This window comes from Buteo buteo, chromosome 22, assembly GCF_964188355.1.
Source record: "Buteo buteo chromosome 22, bButBut1.hap1.1, whole genome shotgun sequence".
Taxonomy (NCBI): domain Eukaryota; kingdom Metazoa; phylum Chordata; class Aves; order Accipitriformes; family Accipitridae; genus Buteo; species Buteo buteo.
Window position 1 is genome coordinate 5,134,859 of NC_134192.1, and position 18,460 is coordinate 5,153,318.

The following is an 18,460-nucleotide window of genomic DNA, read 5'->3' on the forward strand; positions in this document are numbered from 1 at the left end:
ATTTTCTTAAAGAAAAAGTGAATAGGATGCTTTTGTTACAGGTGAAGATAAACTTTACATTAAGAACTTGTGAGACAAGAAGGAACAAGCATAGAAAAATGGCAGTATTTGATACATCAACTTGTCTTGGAGGATAATATTTTCAGTTTTGCAGATACTGATGAAAATATTCTGATAGTTATTTTAAAAAATATTTTTATTGCAGTTTGGCTTCTTCAGGATAGCCAAGGTGTGGGGTGGTGGTGGTGGTTTTTTGTTGTTGTTGTTGTTGTTTGGGTCTGGTTTTTTTTGTTCTGTGACAACAAATACTTAGTGGGTGTGGACTGTATCAGTCCTTTGAGATCTAACATTATAAATTGCTTATAAATTGTAAACCAAGGTTGATAGAAAAGCATACAGTCTCTTTAATAACATTGCTGCACTACTGCTTATTGATACCCTGGATTTTAGGTCCCCAGGAATCCTGACCTCCCAAATGCAGCTCAGGTACAAAAAGAGGAACAAAAGAAGATAGATGAGTCTATGCCTCTGAATACTGAGGAAACTGAAGAGAAAGAAAAGCTGCTAACACAGGTAAAATAAAACCAGCTGACGTATTTAATCATATTTTTTTTTTACTGGTATGGAATATAAATACTAATAATGATAAATATACACTGATATTATAGGAAGAAGAAAGCATGCAACATGTAATGATTTTGCTTGGTTTTGCTTTGAGGGACCTTTCCTGTCCTTGAACAAGTTTGTCTTGGTCACCTACTATTTCCTTGCATGTCTACAACGTTTCTGAGGCAAGGACTTGTAGAGTAGATGCACCACCCAGCAATACGTGCAGAAATCCAGTTAGTGCATCTACCTCGCATGTTTTTTTATCAAAAAGGGTTTGAATTAGAGAGGACAAGCCTCTATCAACATATACAGTATTTACAGAAATGTATAAGACGTGTCACATCCATGAATTTTGTCCCAATTGGGTTGTTAGGCATGTTCCTTTTATACCGGGACTGAATCCCTGTTTGCTGGCTAGTTTCTTGACTTTTTGGACTGTTATCCTACTCAGCAGGCTTATTAAAAACTAATTGTTAAGGAAAAAGGTGTGTCTCAAAAGTAACAGGATTTTTTGATTCAGAAGATTTTCTGTAAAAGAATTGGGCATAGTGTACTGTGAAAAGAAATTTGCAAGGTCACAATTTGACTATTAATTTCATCTGTTTATAGCAGAGGAAATATTTAAACTGGTGCCGATATGCATGTCAGTACTTCTGTTAATGATTAAAAAGAAATGTTTGTATTGTCTATATTAGACTTGTAAAGATGCTATCTAATTGTAGAGTGAGCTTATTCAGCTGGAGAACTGACAGAGTTCCTTGTAAATGTATTTCTGTGATGAAAGAAACTCAATGCAGTACAAATTCATGTTCAGGCATGTGATTTTCTTGTTTGTTTGTTCTTGATGTTTTCTCTTTTCTCTGTCTTTAAATTGTGATGTCTCATTCTTGGATGATGTTTTTGTGGATTGCATCTCACTTAACTGTTGTTCAGTTTTGGATTAATTTCTTCGGTACATAACAAATTTTGTTTGACAGTGCTATAGAGTTTCCATTTGATTGCATCTTTTTTGGACTAGAGGTTGTTTCTTGACATACTTATGCTTTCATCCAACTGTTTGTCTGGTTCAAGGTTTGTAAATGTCTGAAATAGGAGCTCTTGCTTTAGATACTTTCACTACTCTAAGAACTTGTAATGACACTTGCATTGGTGCACCCTGTACTCCTAAGACATTTGTTGCTTGTATCTGCTGAAGTGTGACTTAAATAAAATTACAGTAACCTGTCATTGAGCTTGTTTCTTTGGAGAAATACCACGTTAAAAGTTTAAAAAGAAAGAAAAGTAAAAAGGTCTTATTAATGCATGTGGAATCATGCACAAAAATAACTCTTTAGACTTTGATGATTCAATAATAAATCCTGGTTAATACAAGTTTATGGAAATCCTGAAAGACCACTGTAACTGTGACATTGTGGAGGCTTTGCCAGGTGGAGCAGATGATACGTACATAAGACAAAATTTTGCAAAATGTTTCCCTTCTACCTAGTAATGCCTTCTTGATCTCTTGCTGCTTACAGGGTTTTACAAACTGGAATAAAAGAGATTTTAACCAATTTATTAAAGCTAATGAGAAGTATGGTCGTGACGATATAGACAATATTGCCCGTGAAGTGGAAGGAAAGTCACCTGAGGAGGTCATTGAGTATTCAGGTTTGTGATATTTTGAAATGTATTTCTTAATCATGTGGTATCACCATCATTTTTGCTACATGTTCTTTTAAAATTACAAGACATACAATTTGGATGTGTAGAAGAATAATTTTTTTAAAAAAGTACATGATGGTTCTTCTCAGAATACTTAATTCTCTTAAAAAGGTTGAATTTGCAGTATATAAATAGGCATTCAGCTGCCTTTATCCCTCCTTAGTCAAAATTTAGAACTTGGCATAGTTAATATACATTGATAACATGGCCTTGTGGAATCATCAAGTTCCCTTATAGTGGCAACATGATTCTTTATGCTGTGAGTGTATCTGTTGTTTTAGCTAGTACACTGTATCTTTATTTTTTGTATTTATACAGTGCCCTTTAATTTGTACAGGAGTCTTCCTCTTTCATCCTTGGATTTAATGTTACTAAAACCCTTCATAAAATTGAACTTTGCAATGTTCTTCCTATAGCTTAAAAAGGAAGAGCTCCACCAGAGTTCCCTTCAAATTGTTGCATTTATTTTGGGTTAGCAAAAAGATGTCACTGGAGAAGCTACAAGTTACTAGCTTTTATAACAGATAGACTAAGTAGTCTCTGACCTTAGAGATAGCTAGTGAAAACTGAAATATGAATGTTTCGCGGCTAGACTAGCAGCTCTAGCCTGCTTCACCATTGTTACAAAAAGCTATCCTCAAAAGTAATTTTTTCAGTTTTACATGATTACAGTTAATTATGTTGAATGCTAACTTTGCTACAGTTGTTACTAAACCTTTGCTTACAGTTAACTTTTAAAGACATTGAAAAAGTGTCTGTGCAAGTTTATTTCTTGGCTAGCATAGTAAAAGGGAGAGTATTATCAAATCTTTTAAGATTTAATGGAACCACAAACTGCGTTCCTTTTTTTTGCTGGAGTGCCTCAACTGAGTAAAGTAGTAACAGTAGAAGAAAATATTTTATTTTACAAAATATGTTTTGCATTTTTAGCTGTTTTCTGGGAACGTTGTAATGAACTACAGGACATTGAGAGGATTATGGCTCAAATTGAACGAGGAGAGGCACGAATTCAACGGAGGATCAGTATCAAGAAAGCCCTCGATGCCAAAGTAATCATCGCAGGTTTTTTGTTTTCTGTAGCTGACTTCTTCCAAATATCTTCAGAAAAGGAATAGTTGAGTGTGGGAGTGCTATATATGTGTGTGTGTATGTGTATATATATATATAGCATATGTAGTATACCATGTAACAGTAATCTACACTAATATGTAATAAAACCTTGATGTAATATTGTAAGTTTAATAGTCCTTATTTTTTATTTTGCATTTAGATTGCAAGGTATAAAGCACCTTTTCATCAGTTGCGTATTCAATATGGAACAAACAAAGGGAAAAATTACACAGAAGAGGAAGACAGATTTTTGATATGCATGTTACACAAGATGGGCTTCGACAAAGAAAATGTGTACGAGGAACTAAGGCAGTGTGTGCGCAATGCTCCTCAGTTCAGATTTGACTGGTTTATCAAATCTAGAACTGCAATGGTAGGTATCAGTTACATGGACTAAGTCGTCATATGAAGTATCTTGTTCCTTTTTTAAAGCACCATCCCATAAAATTTGGATTTGTGCCAGAATATTGGAGTCTAGGAGACAAGTGCTGAAAGAATAACTTCAGTTTTTATTTTTGTTTATAGTTTTTAATACAATAACCTTTTCCCTTAGTACAGCAAACATCACAATACAGCTGAAACAAACAGATTAGAAAACCTGCCAAGCTGAAGTCCCATGTTACCCAAAGGGATTAATGCAAGAGGTAGACTATACTTACAAATATCCTTGTTACTTTTATTGCAGACTAAAAGTTTTACCAAACAATGTCTCTTAAAATATGATTGCTTTTCAGAATTATTGGACAATATTAAAGATTGAAAACATCTGAAATATATACTGGGAGAAGAGAACAGCTTTCCTAACATTGGTACTTAATTTCTAAAAGCATGAGAAAATTTAGTGATTCATGTAAGAATTAATCATTGAAGCAATTGGTTTAAAATGCCCTTTGTAGTTGTGAATAAGTTGTGAATATCACATGCAAGTGCTTAAATTTTTTTTTAGTTATACTTTTCTGAAGATTTTGTTCATACTTAGAGAATATAATACAAGTTTGATAGCAAGTAGGCTAGTACTCTGAATTTCAGCTGGTTTTTTTTTTCCTTTCTCTGTCTGAAGAGCAGAGTAATTCTTTTTTAATTTAGTCATTAAGCAGGAACTAATAACACTAACAGAAGCTTTGGTGGTTGCGAATAATAAGCTGTGTAGGTACCAACCTTTGAATATGGGACTCTTAATGATAAAAAGCTGTTAGCTCTGCCCTGGAATTTTTGCACAGATCTCCCCTGATTCAGTTCCTTTTTCTTATGAGTAAAATTTGTAAGTCTGTGCACCTTATTTAAGAAACATACACATGCATTTTCATGTGAGCATGTTTATATGGGAAAAATGTACTTCAAAGTTTTTTTTAGAATACCGAAATAACTTCATCTTACTCAGCTGCAATGAGTGAGAGCTGGAACTTTTTTTTTGTCTGATTGAATACAAAACCATATTGGTCATGGCTGATACAAAAGAGTGGAGCACACTGTCCCTTATACAGCTGTCATAGATTGTCCCCATTGTCTTGTAAGCAAATTCTAATTGAAGGCTATGCTGCAGTCATGTAACTTAAATGTCATTTTGTATACAAATCTGGAGTTTTTTTGTAGTTTAGTCTAGCAATTGCAGAACCACTATGCATTATTGTTTACTGTCTTCATTTCCTGGCCTCCGGGTTTGTTTATAAAATGTTCTTTCAGAGTTCTGGGTACTGTACTAAGAATAAATAAAACATAAGATAAAATATTTAAAATGTATATTTGAACAGGTGGGAATATTTGCTTTTCCCAGTGCTACTTAAGATTATGCAATACAATTTGTACTTGATATTTCAGCAATTAAAGTGTTTCTGGATAGTGCAGCAGTTAGCCCTTAATTAAAAAGAATTACAAGCTTTACTTGCTAAAATGTCTGAAGAAATACCATATTTTAAAATTATGTCCATGAAGAGAGAAACCTCCAATATTTAGTCGAGTATGAAGTTTCTTGTAAGTTGTCTATGAAGGAATCCATTCAAGTAAATCATAGAAACGGGTACTAGAAATTAAAAATGTAGCTCAACACTTAATATTAGTTGGCATATAGTTAAGTCAAGGGTAGAGTTAAATATTCAATTTAAATCTTCTTGCAGATCCTTATGTTCAGTATAATTTTCTTTTTAAAGGGGATAGGAATCATTTGCTAAAGTGTAGAAATATGTTCTGTGGCGTCTAATGCTGAAATTGAGGCACTGAGAATGTAGTGAATCTTTTGGCTTATGTTTTCTCTTAAAATTTATCCTTTAATATTAATATTTTTAGTTTTTCTGCTATTACACACTTGAAAGAATAGTATGAAAATACAAAGCTAAAGTAATCTTTCACTTTCAACCTGTGTTTAATTTTCTTAAGTGTTTTAAATTGTCATGATATGTATAGTTTAGTAATTTATAACTGCCAATTGCTGATATATTTTATGTATTCAAATATCCTGAGATTTGTGGAAGTATTAATTTCTATGGGTCTATTTTGCACTAGGTTAGTAATTTATGAAGAAATGTGCTGGAAAGTCAATTGATACTAAGGATAGTGAACCAAGTATAATTACAAATCTTTATAAATGCGTAAATAGTAACTTGAGTGAAAGTGGATAAAGCTTCTTAGAATACTAAAACTCACATGTGATCATTCAAACTGATAGGAAACAAGATAGAAAGGGTGGCGTAATTCCAAAAAGGACTTATCAGGCTCTTTGAGAAAACTTTGTGTTCTACTAACCACTAGATGTCTCTTGGATTCCGTATAAATAGCTAATTTCTCTTCCATGTTCTCATTTGTTTCTTCTTCTGAAGATTTCTCTTTGGAAAACAAAAATTCTGCTTCATCTATTTATTCCAAACTCAAATGGTTTACCCAAAATGTAAGTTTTCAAAGAGGTTGAGAGTGCCTAAAATTTTATGTATTTGTTTATTTTTTAAACTCGGCACAGAGGTTTAAATTTATAGGTTTAGTTGTTGTTGTTCTTTTATTTCTATCCATGCAGGAAGAATGCAAAATATCATGGCCACAGTGAATCACGTGTTTGTTTTCTGAAGTCATAAATTATGCATATTCTCTTTTACCTTTTTGCAAACCCTACCCAGTATAAGACAAATAACTCCTTTGTAAATACAGGAATATACGGGCCTGTTGACAGAGCTTAGGACTACTTTCACTCCCAAGTCAGCATCTCTGGCTTCAGTCATGCAGAAGGTGATGGTTCAGTGCTCCCATCTTATTTATTGCAATACTAGTCTTTATAGCTATGAAGGGGTGAGCAAAGTACATCTTCTCTCTTTCCATCCTAAAGAGAAAAGTATCAGGCCACACTGAATAAAATCTAATCTCTAAAGGTGCAAGGCATTTTAAACTCTTAAGTGTATTTTTATAGTAATAAAATGGAGTGGATCAGTCCATATTGAGATTTCAGTAGCTCAATGTAGGATTAATCATGCAGATTCTTTCTGATGGTAGGCGTAGAAGAAACCTGTGTGCATGTCACATCTTATTGTCAACTGTTTCTGTGATTTTCCAGAGAACATTTTTTTGAGTCCATGCTCTGTCCATAGCATGTCGTTCTGGAATAGTAGTCTATCTGGATAGTCTAACCATGGACCTGCACACTTGAATAAATATATGTATTTATGCAAGCATTTTTCCCCAGGAAAGAGGATTTTTCTTAGTGCCTTAGGCAAATGGATCAAGGTTATTAGTCCTTTCTGATTAATTGCTTGTTTTGAATTTAACACAAACTAGTTTCTCATATACTAGAAAAGATCTAGCTGACAGATGACAACTTGCCATCAGTCTTTACCTACAGCTCCTAAGTCTGAGTGCAATGTACCCAAATTTAAATGATGTACAATGCTTCTGACATACTGACAATCACCTTTTCTACTCCAGTCTTTTATCATCTCTATTCGTCTATAGAGTGTAGGTTTTGGGGATAGAGCCTCTCTTTGGTTCTATGTTTGGGGATGCAATGTATGTTGGGATGGCTTACACTCAAGTTTTAAAAACTGTTGTGTGGGTAGAATTTCTGGGTTTTTATTGGTTGAAGTGAGAGTATTTTAGCTCCAGCAGGACTGTCACATTCCAGGGCACAAGCATGGTGCCCTAATTTGTGGTTAAACCTGTGCTGGGATGTAGGCATACTTTTACATAGATGTGGTAGAAATGACTCTTACTCTACTCTATTTGCAAAAATACATGGATGAGACTGGAATGTTTCCAGCAGAGAGTTGAAAAGAAAGAAGAAATTTTTTTTCTTTTTGGTGTTAAAAAAAATAATCATGTGGTGGCAGGATTCTCTGCATCCCTTCTGAATTACACAGCTTTTACCCAAGGCCATGGAGCACCTTTCATGGAAACTGTGGAACTTAAGGAATGTGGTTAAGCTTGAGGGTATTAATGTCTCAAAGATGAGTCATATGCTTTACTGTTTCAGAACGTTCAGGATCAAGAAAGTGTGCAAGCTGCATCGTTTTCCATCATGTAACATGATGGCTGAGGCAATATACGGGTTAGAGATGCTGAGAAAATAGAGACTAATTCCTGGGCAAAAAGGTCACCTGTTCACTTCATTGCAAATAGACCAGTTGTAGGTTAAGATTTACGCTACTAGGTAATTCTAGGATAGCTTGTGGTTCAACAATTGCTTCCTTGAATTTAATAGAGCCAAGACATATTTTTCCAGCTTTTTTTTCTGCAGAAGAAAGTTTCCTGCTTTGAGTTGGAAAGAAAAGCCCATGGAATCACTGTTCTCAATATACATAGAACATACTGAATAATTATAATAAAAATGAGTACTATTATGTATTTGGTAAGAGATCTTTTTTTTTGATATGAGATACAAGAAACTGTCCCAGTCAACCAAGTTCTGTTAACCAAACCAGCTGTTAACTGTAATGCAGATACTTTTAGAGTTGTATTGGAAATATTTTTAAATACCATAAGGTCATTTATACATTAAAACTTGATCATTTTCAGATGGCTTGGAAGTCTTGATGCTAAAAGCATTTAGGGCCTACTACCTTTTGGGTGCTGTTTGACTGAAAATACAACAGTGAGTTCATAGTTTAAGACTGGATAGATTTTTTTCCAGTTTGGAGCTCTACAGTGTCTTATCACAAAAAATTAAGTCTTTGTGCCACAGAAAAGTATTGCTTAAGGTAGCTTTGATTCCTTTTCTCTCTGCTTTAAAGATATACTTGAAGACCTGTTTTTCTAAATTCTGGCGTAGTATGCTGGCAGGCTATAGTTTGCTTCATCTAGACAAGATGAAAGATCAGATCACTCTTTAGGGGTTTCGGTTTAGAAGATACAGACAATCCTGAAAACTCCTTGTCAGGAAGTTGAGTATTTCAGTAAATCTCTCTCTGTTTATAAAGAAGGTTACACTAAGGTAAAGACAGATGAAAAATAACTAAGCTAATCTTATTAGTACGTTAATATTGAATGTTTTTGGAAAGTTAAGTACTTTGGAATTCAAGAATTTTGAACATATTTATGTAAATGAGAGAATTTGTGTAATTTATTTAGAGAATTTGATGTTTTCTGTTTCCTTAGGAATTTCAGAGACGCTGCAATACTCTCATATCATTAATAGAAAAAGAAAATATGGAAATTGAGGAAAAAGAAAGAGCTGAAAAGAAGAAAAGAGGAGCAAAAGTTACAGCAGTATGTTTAGCAGCATTTACGTTACTTCTAGTGGGGCAGAATTCAATTATATTTTGTTACAAAATGAAAAAGATATTAGAACAACCAGTGGCTACAACTATAAATCATTAGTTGAGAGATTAAACTGAAATATTTGTCTATTCACAGCTCTCCTAGATTTTATGTAGGTATTCCCAATTCATAGTATTTTGGGGCTTTTTTTTTTTTTCTGAGAAGAGTCTTTAGCAGAGGACGACTCTTCTTAAGAAAACGTAGCACTGCCCTCTTTCTATCTACATATTTACATCATATGTTTTCTTTAATCTCAGATTGCTATTCTTCCCCTACATAGTAGTTCCTGGAAGAAGAAATAAGTGCTGCTTTTATTTTGAAAAGTTGTCATCTTTAGAACAGAATTGTGTATAAGTCAAGGTCCTGATCTTTTAATCCAATTCATGGTATGTGTGGTACCTGTACCATTGAGACCATGTAATGATTTCAAGAAGATAAAAAGGATAGCAGAATTAAGTGTTTAAATCTGGGATTTTTGTTTGCCCTTCCATTACATCCTACAAAGTCGAATTGAAATATATAATACATTAGGGTCACTTATCTTCTTTTTGACTAGTCATGTACTTCAATTGTGTGTTGTTTTTTGTGGTTGGGTTTTTTGGGTGGTGTTTTTTTTGGTGTGTGTGGGTTTTTTGTTTGTTTGTTTGTTTTTTTTGCTATAAAGCTACCATTTCATTGAATTTATAACTTTTTTTTCCCCCCTTTTTAGTCACAGAAGAGAAAAGCAGATGTGGCTACTGAGAACTCTGGAAAAAAAGATGCTAAGAAAGTGAAGTCGTGAACCTGAAAACTGAATGCTAAATGTAAAACTGCCACTTTCTTCTCTCCATCTACGAGTATTAATTGCCAACTTCTTTGTACTCATGGTACTCTCCCCCAAATCCAATGGTTTAATTTTGCAAATTTTGTATACTTTACAATGTCTTTCTTTATCTAAAATGTGTAGCTTTATATCTTATGCATTCCAGTATTTTTGTGTACTGTACTTTGTGAGTTTCATGTCTTTGGCAAAATTCACTCAGTCCTTGTTTTTTTGAAGCTTGTGCTGAGGTTTTAGCTTTTATATGTTTTATATGCTGCTGCTTTGAAAGAAAACCTAGATTCTATAGCTGTATTATTGTTGTTTCCTATTTTAAATTTATATGGCTGTTGGAAAATAAACTGACCTAATTATTTGAAGAGAAATATACTTCACCTTTGTTTTCCCTACCCTCTCCCTTTTTTGCATAGCTACGTTTAGAGTGAATGTTAAGGTTTGTATAATTGTGCCTTCATCATTGATCAGATTTTTTTTCAGAGGAGTACTTAGATAGGATCAGGAGCATGACAGAACAAAAAAAAATCTAATTAGACTGACATCCTTTTTTGCTGTCAGCATTAAATTGACATTTTTCTCTGAAATGTTCAGAAGGAAAGCCAACAAATACGTATACTTTTTTTTCTTCGTCACTGGTTTCTGCTGGGCTTCATACATGGTTAAACACAGGGTGAGGTGTTTTTCAGAATGACCTCTAGATGAAAACTTTTCTATGCCTAATAAACTGAAGTAGTCAACTAACAGCTTCTTTTTTAAGTAACAAACAAAATAATTCAGCTTCTTGTTGGTAGGCTGCTCAGCTATGCTGCCTTGTGCTAAAAGATCTTTGTTGCTCTCATTATCTCTGCTAACTTTCTGCTTTTACCTTTGAATCCACATGTCAGTCAGAAGCAATGGGGATATGTTATGGAGTGCTCCTTTTTAGTATTTCTATTTTAATGAAGGGATGAAAGTATTGGATGTATGACTTTTTTTCACTTTGCAAGAATGGCCTTTATTAAGCAGGTTCATAGTTTCTGCTCACCTTGGAGTCTCTGCCTTTCCCAGATCAGTAGAACAGTGACTGTGACATCTAATGTTTTACTTTAATCTTCTCTCTCTGATCTGGTGTTTAGTATGGACCTTGCTACAGTGAGACATGCCCTCATAATGTCAAGTCTAGATTAATGCAGTGTGCTTTACATGGTACTTCCCTTGAAGACTACTTGTAAATTTCTTCTAGTGCAGTTTGCTTCCTTCTGTGGTTTGAGGTGTTTTAAGAAGAAAAAAACTCTGAACTCTTTGTATTTCATGCTTTGCATTGGCTACCTTCTTCTGTATTTGTAAAATTCAGGACTTTATAAAAAGTTCTTGAGTCTTAGGACAGAGTTCTTCCCATATTCTTTTATGTCATTTAAAATATATTGGAATGTATTTGAAATTTTCTGGGATTAATCTCTGTAAGCTTGATGAGTAATTTCTAGCCTTTCTTGATAGTCTGTGTTTAAGGTTTGGGGCAAAATGGGTGTGATGACTGGGTTGAGCATTTTGATAGACTAATAATTTGATTTCTTATTTTGGAATGAAGCTTTTATTTGGGGACCAAGTTATTAATTATTTCACTGGGCTTTTATTTGTAAGACTTGTTGTGTAAAAAAAAGGGTATTCATCTGTTGAGATTCATCTGATGAGTTGAGAGCTACATCTAATAATGATGGGGCACTACTTTCAGACAGAAGGTTAGTGATGGGTGACAATGCATGCTTTTAAGTGAGTATGCAACCCAGATGGGATAGGTCTGCTCAGAAAAGGATGTCTTTTCAAATATTATTTTTGGTATTAGAGTAGTTGACATCCTGCTTTATCCTTGGGAGAAGGACATCCCGTGTAATTATGGGCTGGAAAAAGTCTGAGCGGCTACATACATATATAATCACAAATCCCTGGAGCATTGCTATTAACAGAGAGAGGAAGATGCCTTATTTACATTTGCTTCTTGGCTCCTGTGTCACTCAGTAAGTTTATGGCCTAAAATTATTAAAAACAAGTAAAAAGAGGAGGGAAATAAAGGCTGAAAGAGCCAATTGAATTTTTATTGAATTACATGCCTAGGCCTAGATCTTATTCCATTGCTCCTATTTAGCATCGGGTGAATATTTTAATGTTTTAAGTCTTGAAATATGTGTATTCTGGTTTTGTTTATTGTAGATTAGCTTTGTTTGACTCGCATGTTTTTGTGTATCCAGTTTCTCTGTGTTGCAAAGTGTATGGAAAGTCTTAAAATGGTAATATCTCAACTTGTTCTTTCATGCAGATTTCTTAGTTTGAGTTACTACTTGAGTTAATGTTCACTTTTCTCCTCCTTCAGTGATATGATATACTAGCTATATAGCAAAAGATCATGCAATTGTTCTTCCAGATATTATCCTCTTGATCAGACAGCTTCTCTGAAGAATGATAGATGCTCCCAGGAACTATCTGTTACCTCTTACAGTCTGTAGTTCCTAGTTAAACTGAATGTGCTGTTGAACAACAGTCCTTGAGAGCACTTGTACACTATATACTAGTTCCTCAGCATATTGAGTCTTCCCATCCATCATGTCCCACAGTGATAACTAAAGAAAATTGCTAACAGCTGCTGGTCAGGATTAAAGTAAAATGGATCTTTCTTTTCCTTTTTCATTCTTCTAGTTGCAGATATACACACAGTATGTGCCTAGCAGTATCTAAATGATATTCTGCTGTGACTCAAAATTAGATGGACTGAAATAAAGCAATCTTCCTACTTTTAACTACTGTTTTCTTAGGTGAGGAATACTGTTTGTAAGAAATTTGTAAGCGCTGAATGTAATGTGATACAAAACTTCTGAAAAATCTGGGCCTTTAGGCAATATGATAGTTGCCAAAAAAATTAGAAGATAATAAATTATTTTCAAAATTTTATGTTTCCTTTTGAGTAGACAACTAAAATTTGATTGTGTTAACATTAGGCTTGACGAAAAAGTAGTCATCTAGCTCCTTTTTACACATCAGGCAGTGCATGTAACACCGTGGGAGAGGTCACAACAGTTGTTGTGTTTCTATTCATATCATATATTCATTGCTTTCAAATTATCAGTCCTTTTGTTTTTATGTTAGTGATGACAATAAAAAGTCACACAGCTGACCATCTTCATTATATTTAATTTCAATGTATTATAATGACATAGAGAAGGAATGAAGCTTTCTCCCTGCTGGTAGTATTAGACCATCTTTAGATACTGTTTGCACAAGTAGCATTACTATACTAAAATATTAAGTAAGAATTTTTTCTTGTAGATTAGCATTGCTTGTTTGATTTAGTGCTAATGCTGGTTATGGTTTAAAAAAAAATAATCCAGTTTTTGCTCTTTGAGATCATAAGCAAGGGGTACAGTATATGGAAATTATTCAGAATCTTTCTAAATGCCTGATGGAAGTAACTGCCATTATGCATCTCCTGCAGTGCCTGCAGTTCCTGCTATGCACTGCTGTGATTCAGGCACTCTGTGCATGCCTCTTCCCCAGGTTCAGTGGAGGGACTAAGTACTTTCAGTGATCACAAATTAATGCCAAAGCTAAAAAATGTGGGCCTTATAGGTTGAAAAAGCATATGGAATTTTGCAGTCAGCAGCGGTTTATGTGAAATGTAAAATGACATGGTTGGTGCAGGCACTGGCACTTCTGATGTTGGAAGGGATTGATCACTGACTGTAGTTCTGATCTGGTTAAGATAGCTTGACAGCTGTTATGTTTTACTTAAGTTTATCTAGTCTGTGTACTTAGCTTCAAGCATGTATGTAAATGCTTTGGTGAGTCAGTTATAATGTTTGGTATGTTCTTTTTCTGAAAGAGTTAAAGTTGAACTTGGTTTGCATATTTTGAAATGTAATGTACTCTTTAATTGCATTTGCATGATATCCATCCTTTCATAAGAGCCTTAATAGGAGTAATATTTGCTGCCTCAAAGATATGTCTACATTGTGTTGTTGAAAGATAACTTCTGAACTTTTTCAAATTGAGATTTGTTTCTTAAGTTGTACATATATGAAAATAAAAATTAATATGAACCTGAAGTCTTCTGGTAATTATGCTTCTGGTACAGATGAGCCCATACACTTGGATACTGTTCAAAGTAGTTTGATTTGTTTTTGTTCCTCTTGTACCTCTCATAACCTTCAGGCTATGGTAGCTGAATGTAAGGGGTGTGTGTGTGGCTGTTCCCTGTCTGCTTTCAAACTTTCTAATTTCCTGTAACCTAAAATAAAATAATAGTAGTGCTTGTATTTTTGTGACAGCCTTGCCTGTGTTGTCTCTTAGTACAGAATGATACAATGTATGTTGATCCTGTATTAAAGTATATTACTGTTTTTCTGTTACTTCATACCTCTGGTGTGTTACTAAAGTGAAATACTTTGGAGCTTAAATCTAGGAGACATAGAATGGTAGGGACCAGGATTTTTGTCATTGCAGCTGTTCATCACTAGTAGACATATTAGATATTCTGCTTGGACAGGTGCATGCTCTAAATGAATGGTCGATTTTCCACTTTTTTCTCAGGATGACCCCGTAGAAAAAACAGGAGAGACAGTGAGGAGCTCCGGAAGACCAGTTTATCCTGGCATTGGCTGGTAGCAATTCTGTCTGCTTCAATGTGACTTTTGATAGACCTCACTCTTTTTCAGGTGAGGCACCTAGACCAGGAAGAAGGACCTGGGGTTAGAGATGTGGATTGCCTTATGTTGTCCTCGGTAGCATGCCAAAACAATTGTTGGGTTCGCTACAAGAACTGTAGTTCTTCCAGGTAGCTTTGGTTAGTGCCAGGCTGAGCATGAGCCCAGAGCTAGTTTCTACTTCTTATTTATTTTCTGTGGCAGTCTACCAGCACTAAAATCTACTGTTTTCAAGATTTTCTTGGAAGCAGCACCTGTGAACTCTTCTGGAGAAGATGCTCTGTTCAAACTTCAGGACTTTTAATGGGAACCGTGATCCTGTCTGCAGAGCTACTCAGTAGCTGTGGAGTTTGCAGCAGAGTGTGGTATTGTCATGTGATGATTGTTCTCGCTGTATGCACTTAGTGGTTTTGGGAAGGTCAGGCTATAGACACCTTTGTCAGGGAACAGACCTTTTTATTTCTACATGGCAGTTTCTTGCCATAAGGAAACAGGCTGAAAAGTCATCTTCATTTATCTTCTTATTTATTAATTAGGTGGACACTGCTGAAGGCCACAAAATCTTAAATTCCACTCAGCAGTTTGGTAAATGGCATTCATTATGTGTCTTCTTTCTCTAGCTTAACAGGTAGATACTCCTCAGGAGACCACTTCACAGTGAGGGTTTAGAGTCCAGCAAGGCTTCTGCTATTTGTCTTTCCTTAGAACTATTGCTTTCACGTTTTCTTAAGATGGCCTTCTGAATTTCTAGATACCTTGATTCTCATGTCTTTATTCCTTCAGGTTTTTTTGTGGTTTTGGTTGAGTTTTTTGTTTGTTTGTTTTCCCCTTTTATTTTGTCATTTCTGCTCAGGAAAAGAAAGTGCTACACTGAGTGTAACTCAGTACTGCTGAGTATTTCAAATTATTAAAATAATCTTGAGGATGATAGTCCTTAGACTTATAAATTTGTAGTTGAGATTTTGTGAAGATAGTGCAAACAGTGTTGCACACTGGTGGTTTATGAATTTCATGGAACTTTTACAAATGTCTAAGGATATATCCATACTGTTAGCAGTCAGTCCTCACTTCTAAATAGATATAATACAGGATTTTTTTCAAGTAGTAACTCATTACAGTTTAGGGTTCTTGAAGAAATTGGCTGTTACGAATTTTAATCGTCATTCACCTTAAGGAACAGGCTATAAAATATTATCATCTTATAGTAAAGTTAGCAATATAGTAAATAGTCATATTGGTAAACCATAAACTTTCTTTTCATATTTATATGTGTCCTTAATTGTTTCCTTTATGTATGGATGGATAAAATGTTGACAACTTTGCTAATTGCTCTTTTTCTGCCCGAAATATATTTTCATTGACTAATGCTTCGTTAAATGAACTCATTTTCCATGGTAATAGGCGTGATAACAGCATATTAAAATAGTTAATTTTCAGCTCTTCACTGATACTGAGTCTTAGCTTTTATTTAGTCAAAATATCTGAATACATACTGTGAGTTAAGTGCTTTTGTCCTCTTCTGAAAAGAATAGCTGCTCGTTAGAGATTGAGACGCCTTTTGCATACAGAGACTTTCCTAGTTGAGTACTTTAGTATCAACTAATTGGGGGCCTAACTCAACACATTGGTAAACGTATTAATATCTTTGATTCAACTAGAGCGCACATTACCTGATTTAGGTGATGCCACTGAACAGTTAGGTATTTCCAACGATGTTTTCTGGGTGTTTGTGTTTGACTTCGAAGGCTGTTTCAGCTGGGCGTGGTGTAACCTGGATGAAGGTGCAGGATGATGTCTGCTTCAGGAGCCCCGACACTTTAGCCTGCCTGTCGGTATGAACGTGCCTGCGTTCCCCTGCCTACTCTGCACCATCTCCCCTCTCTTCCAGTCAGCTCCTCTCAAAGAAGCTCAAGGTGATGTGGCTTGTGCCTGCCTAGTTCCTGCTCTGGGTGGCAGGAGAAGTCCTCCAGGCCGGTGGCTGTCCCCTCTGTCTTGAGTGCCTGGTCCTGGAGCTAAACGAGGCCATTCACGGGTTTGGAAACCGTGAGTAGTGCACCGTAGGATTTGAAATACGTGGATTAGTATTTTCATTCGGTACGTTGTACCCCGGCACAAAGGAGGCTATCACTCGTCTGGTCTTCCCTCCCGCCCTGCAGCCCGTGTGAGGCCACCGTGGGTTACGCAGGTCTCCGGCTGGGGGCCGTAAACCCTCGGAGGGACGCGTCGCTCCCCTCTGCGGAGTCTGCCTGAGCTCTGGGCACCGCGCTGGGCCAGGCCTGGAGCTTGGTACCGAGCTGTGCCGCTGCACGCTGAACTGGGCTTACGAGGCTGGAAGACGGAGAAGAGACAAGAAGTTGCAAGTCGTGACTGTAACCTGCTTTAAATATTGGTTGGTATTTGGTTAGAAGGGTGGTCAAGTCCCTGTGAGGAGCAGGAAGATGCACAGGTAATGTGCGATGCGCTTAATAAAAATGCAGCTCTTGGTTGAGAGGAAGCCTTTGCTTCCAGGCCTTATTTCAAATCCTGCTGGGTCAGTTGACGTCATGGATGTTTTCATGAGGAGGCTCCTTAGAAACCTGTCCAAATTAACAGATTGGGTGTCTTGGCGCAATTCCCCGTTATTGTGCAAACGCTGCTCTCGCAGCAGGCTCCTCTTCTGACATGTGAAACGCAGAGGGAAAAGGTTGAATCTTGGAAATAGTTGCCCGTGCCAGGTTGGGTTGAGAGGTGGGCTGGGAAACTCTGTGTGTGATTAACTGGAGGCTGATGGCTAAATCTATCTATTTTTATTGGCGGTAAACAGAAATTTAAAGTAAAGCCACTGTAATTTGCTGCCGAGTGAGTGGAGTTACCACTGAAGGCACTGGAGCTGTGCGTGTGCCTCAGGACAGAGCGTAGCTTGTGAAGACAGCGTTCGGCTCTTCTGCTCTCCGGCTTTCCACATTTACAGGGCTCTTGTGCTTTTTACCCATTCAGACCCCAGGTGTTGTCGGTGGATCTGAAAGGAGGAAACCTGAGGATGGAGCTGCTGCCTTCAAGAGTGGACGAGGCTGGTGGTGTGGCAGCACTGAGGTGCTTTCTGCAATTACGTAGATTTTTGTCTCGACGGGGCTGTAGTCCCGCTGTCTCCTCAGAGTTTGCCACTCCTTACCAAACTACCTGCAAAGCGCTTGGCTGGCTGGCTGGATAGTTACCCCACGAGAGGGGATTTGAATAGGTCTTCCTGTCCAAAAATTGCATTGTGTTCAACTTAAAAGGCCTCTCTCAAAGTTTAAACTAAGTTATTGGCTGATGTGGCACTCGGTGCAATACTCGGAGCAGCTCAGAGCCAGCCTGCAAGAACTGCACTGTGATTCACGTGTATTCAATTGCTGCTTGAAGGCAGGTGCCTCTGCACCACAAAAAGTGGCATCGCTTTGTGCCGCAGGATTTTGCTTTGGTGACTTAAATTTATGTTGCTGGAGTTTTAAATAAATAAATAAATACTACCCTTTCAGAACAAAATATCAGCAGTACATTATAGCTTCTGTAGGAACATATCTCTGAAATAATTTTACTTATTTACGTTACAAAGTGATTTTAGTATGTACTGAAATTCACCTTTCCGTGATTCACGTTGCTAGAATGCACATGTGGAAGAGGTACAAGAAATTTCTTTTGCTTAAACATCAGCCCTGGAGAATCAACATTTTCTTTCCATATTCAAAAAGAAATTTAATTTTAGCTTTTTGTGATGCTCATTGATAATTAACTGCTCTGTGCACTGCATCTTACTATTCTACAGGCCCGAAGATTTTTCTGTTGGAAACAAAAGGGAAAT

General features: G+C 36.2%; 1 protein-coding gene and 1 long non-coding RNA gene across 4 annotated transcripts in view; both read left to right on the forward strand.

The window, feature by feature from the left end:
* SMARCA1 (SNF2 related chromatin remodeling ATPase 1) overlaps positions 1 to 14,043 on the forward strand; it is a 36,691-nt gene extending 22,648 nt beyond the window's left edge. For all 3 annotated transcript variants that reach the window (XM_075054253.1, XM_075054254.1, XM_075054255.1), the window contains 6 exons: positions 451 to 573; positions 2,127 to 2,259; positions 3,244 to 3,362; positions 3,584 to 3,796; positions 8,992 to 9,102; positions 9,863 to 14,043. In XM_075054253.1, coding sequence (XP_074910354.1) covers positions 451 to 573; positions 2,127 to 2,259; positions 3,244 to 3,362; positions 3,584 to 3,796; positions 8,992 to 9,102; positions 9,863 to 9,934 — 771 coding nt within the window. In that variant the 3' untranslated portion in view covers positions 9,935 to 14,043. The remainder of the gene's footprint in view (positions 1 to 450; positions 574 to 2,126; positions 2,260 to 3,243; positions 3,363 to 3,583; positions 3,797 to 8,991; positions 9,103 to 9,862) is intronic.
* Positions 14,044 to 16,388: 2,345 nt separating this feature from the next.
* LOC142043094 (uncharacterized) overlaps positions 16,389 to 18,460 on the forward strand; it is a 28,165-nt gene continuing 26,093 nt past the window's right edge. The window contains exon 1 of the long non-coding RNA XR_012653941.1: positions 16,389 to 16,472. This is a non-coding gene — a long non-coding RNA (uncharacterized LOC142043094). The remainder of the gene's footprint in view (positions 16,473 to 18,460) is intronic.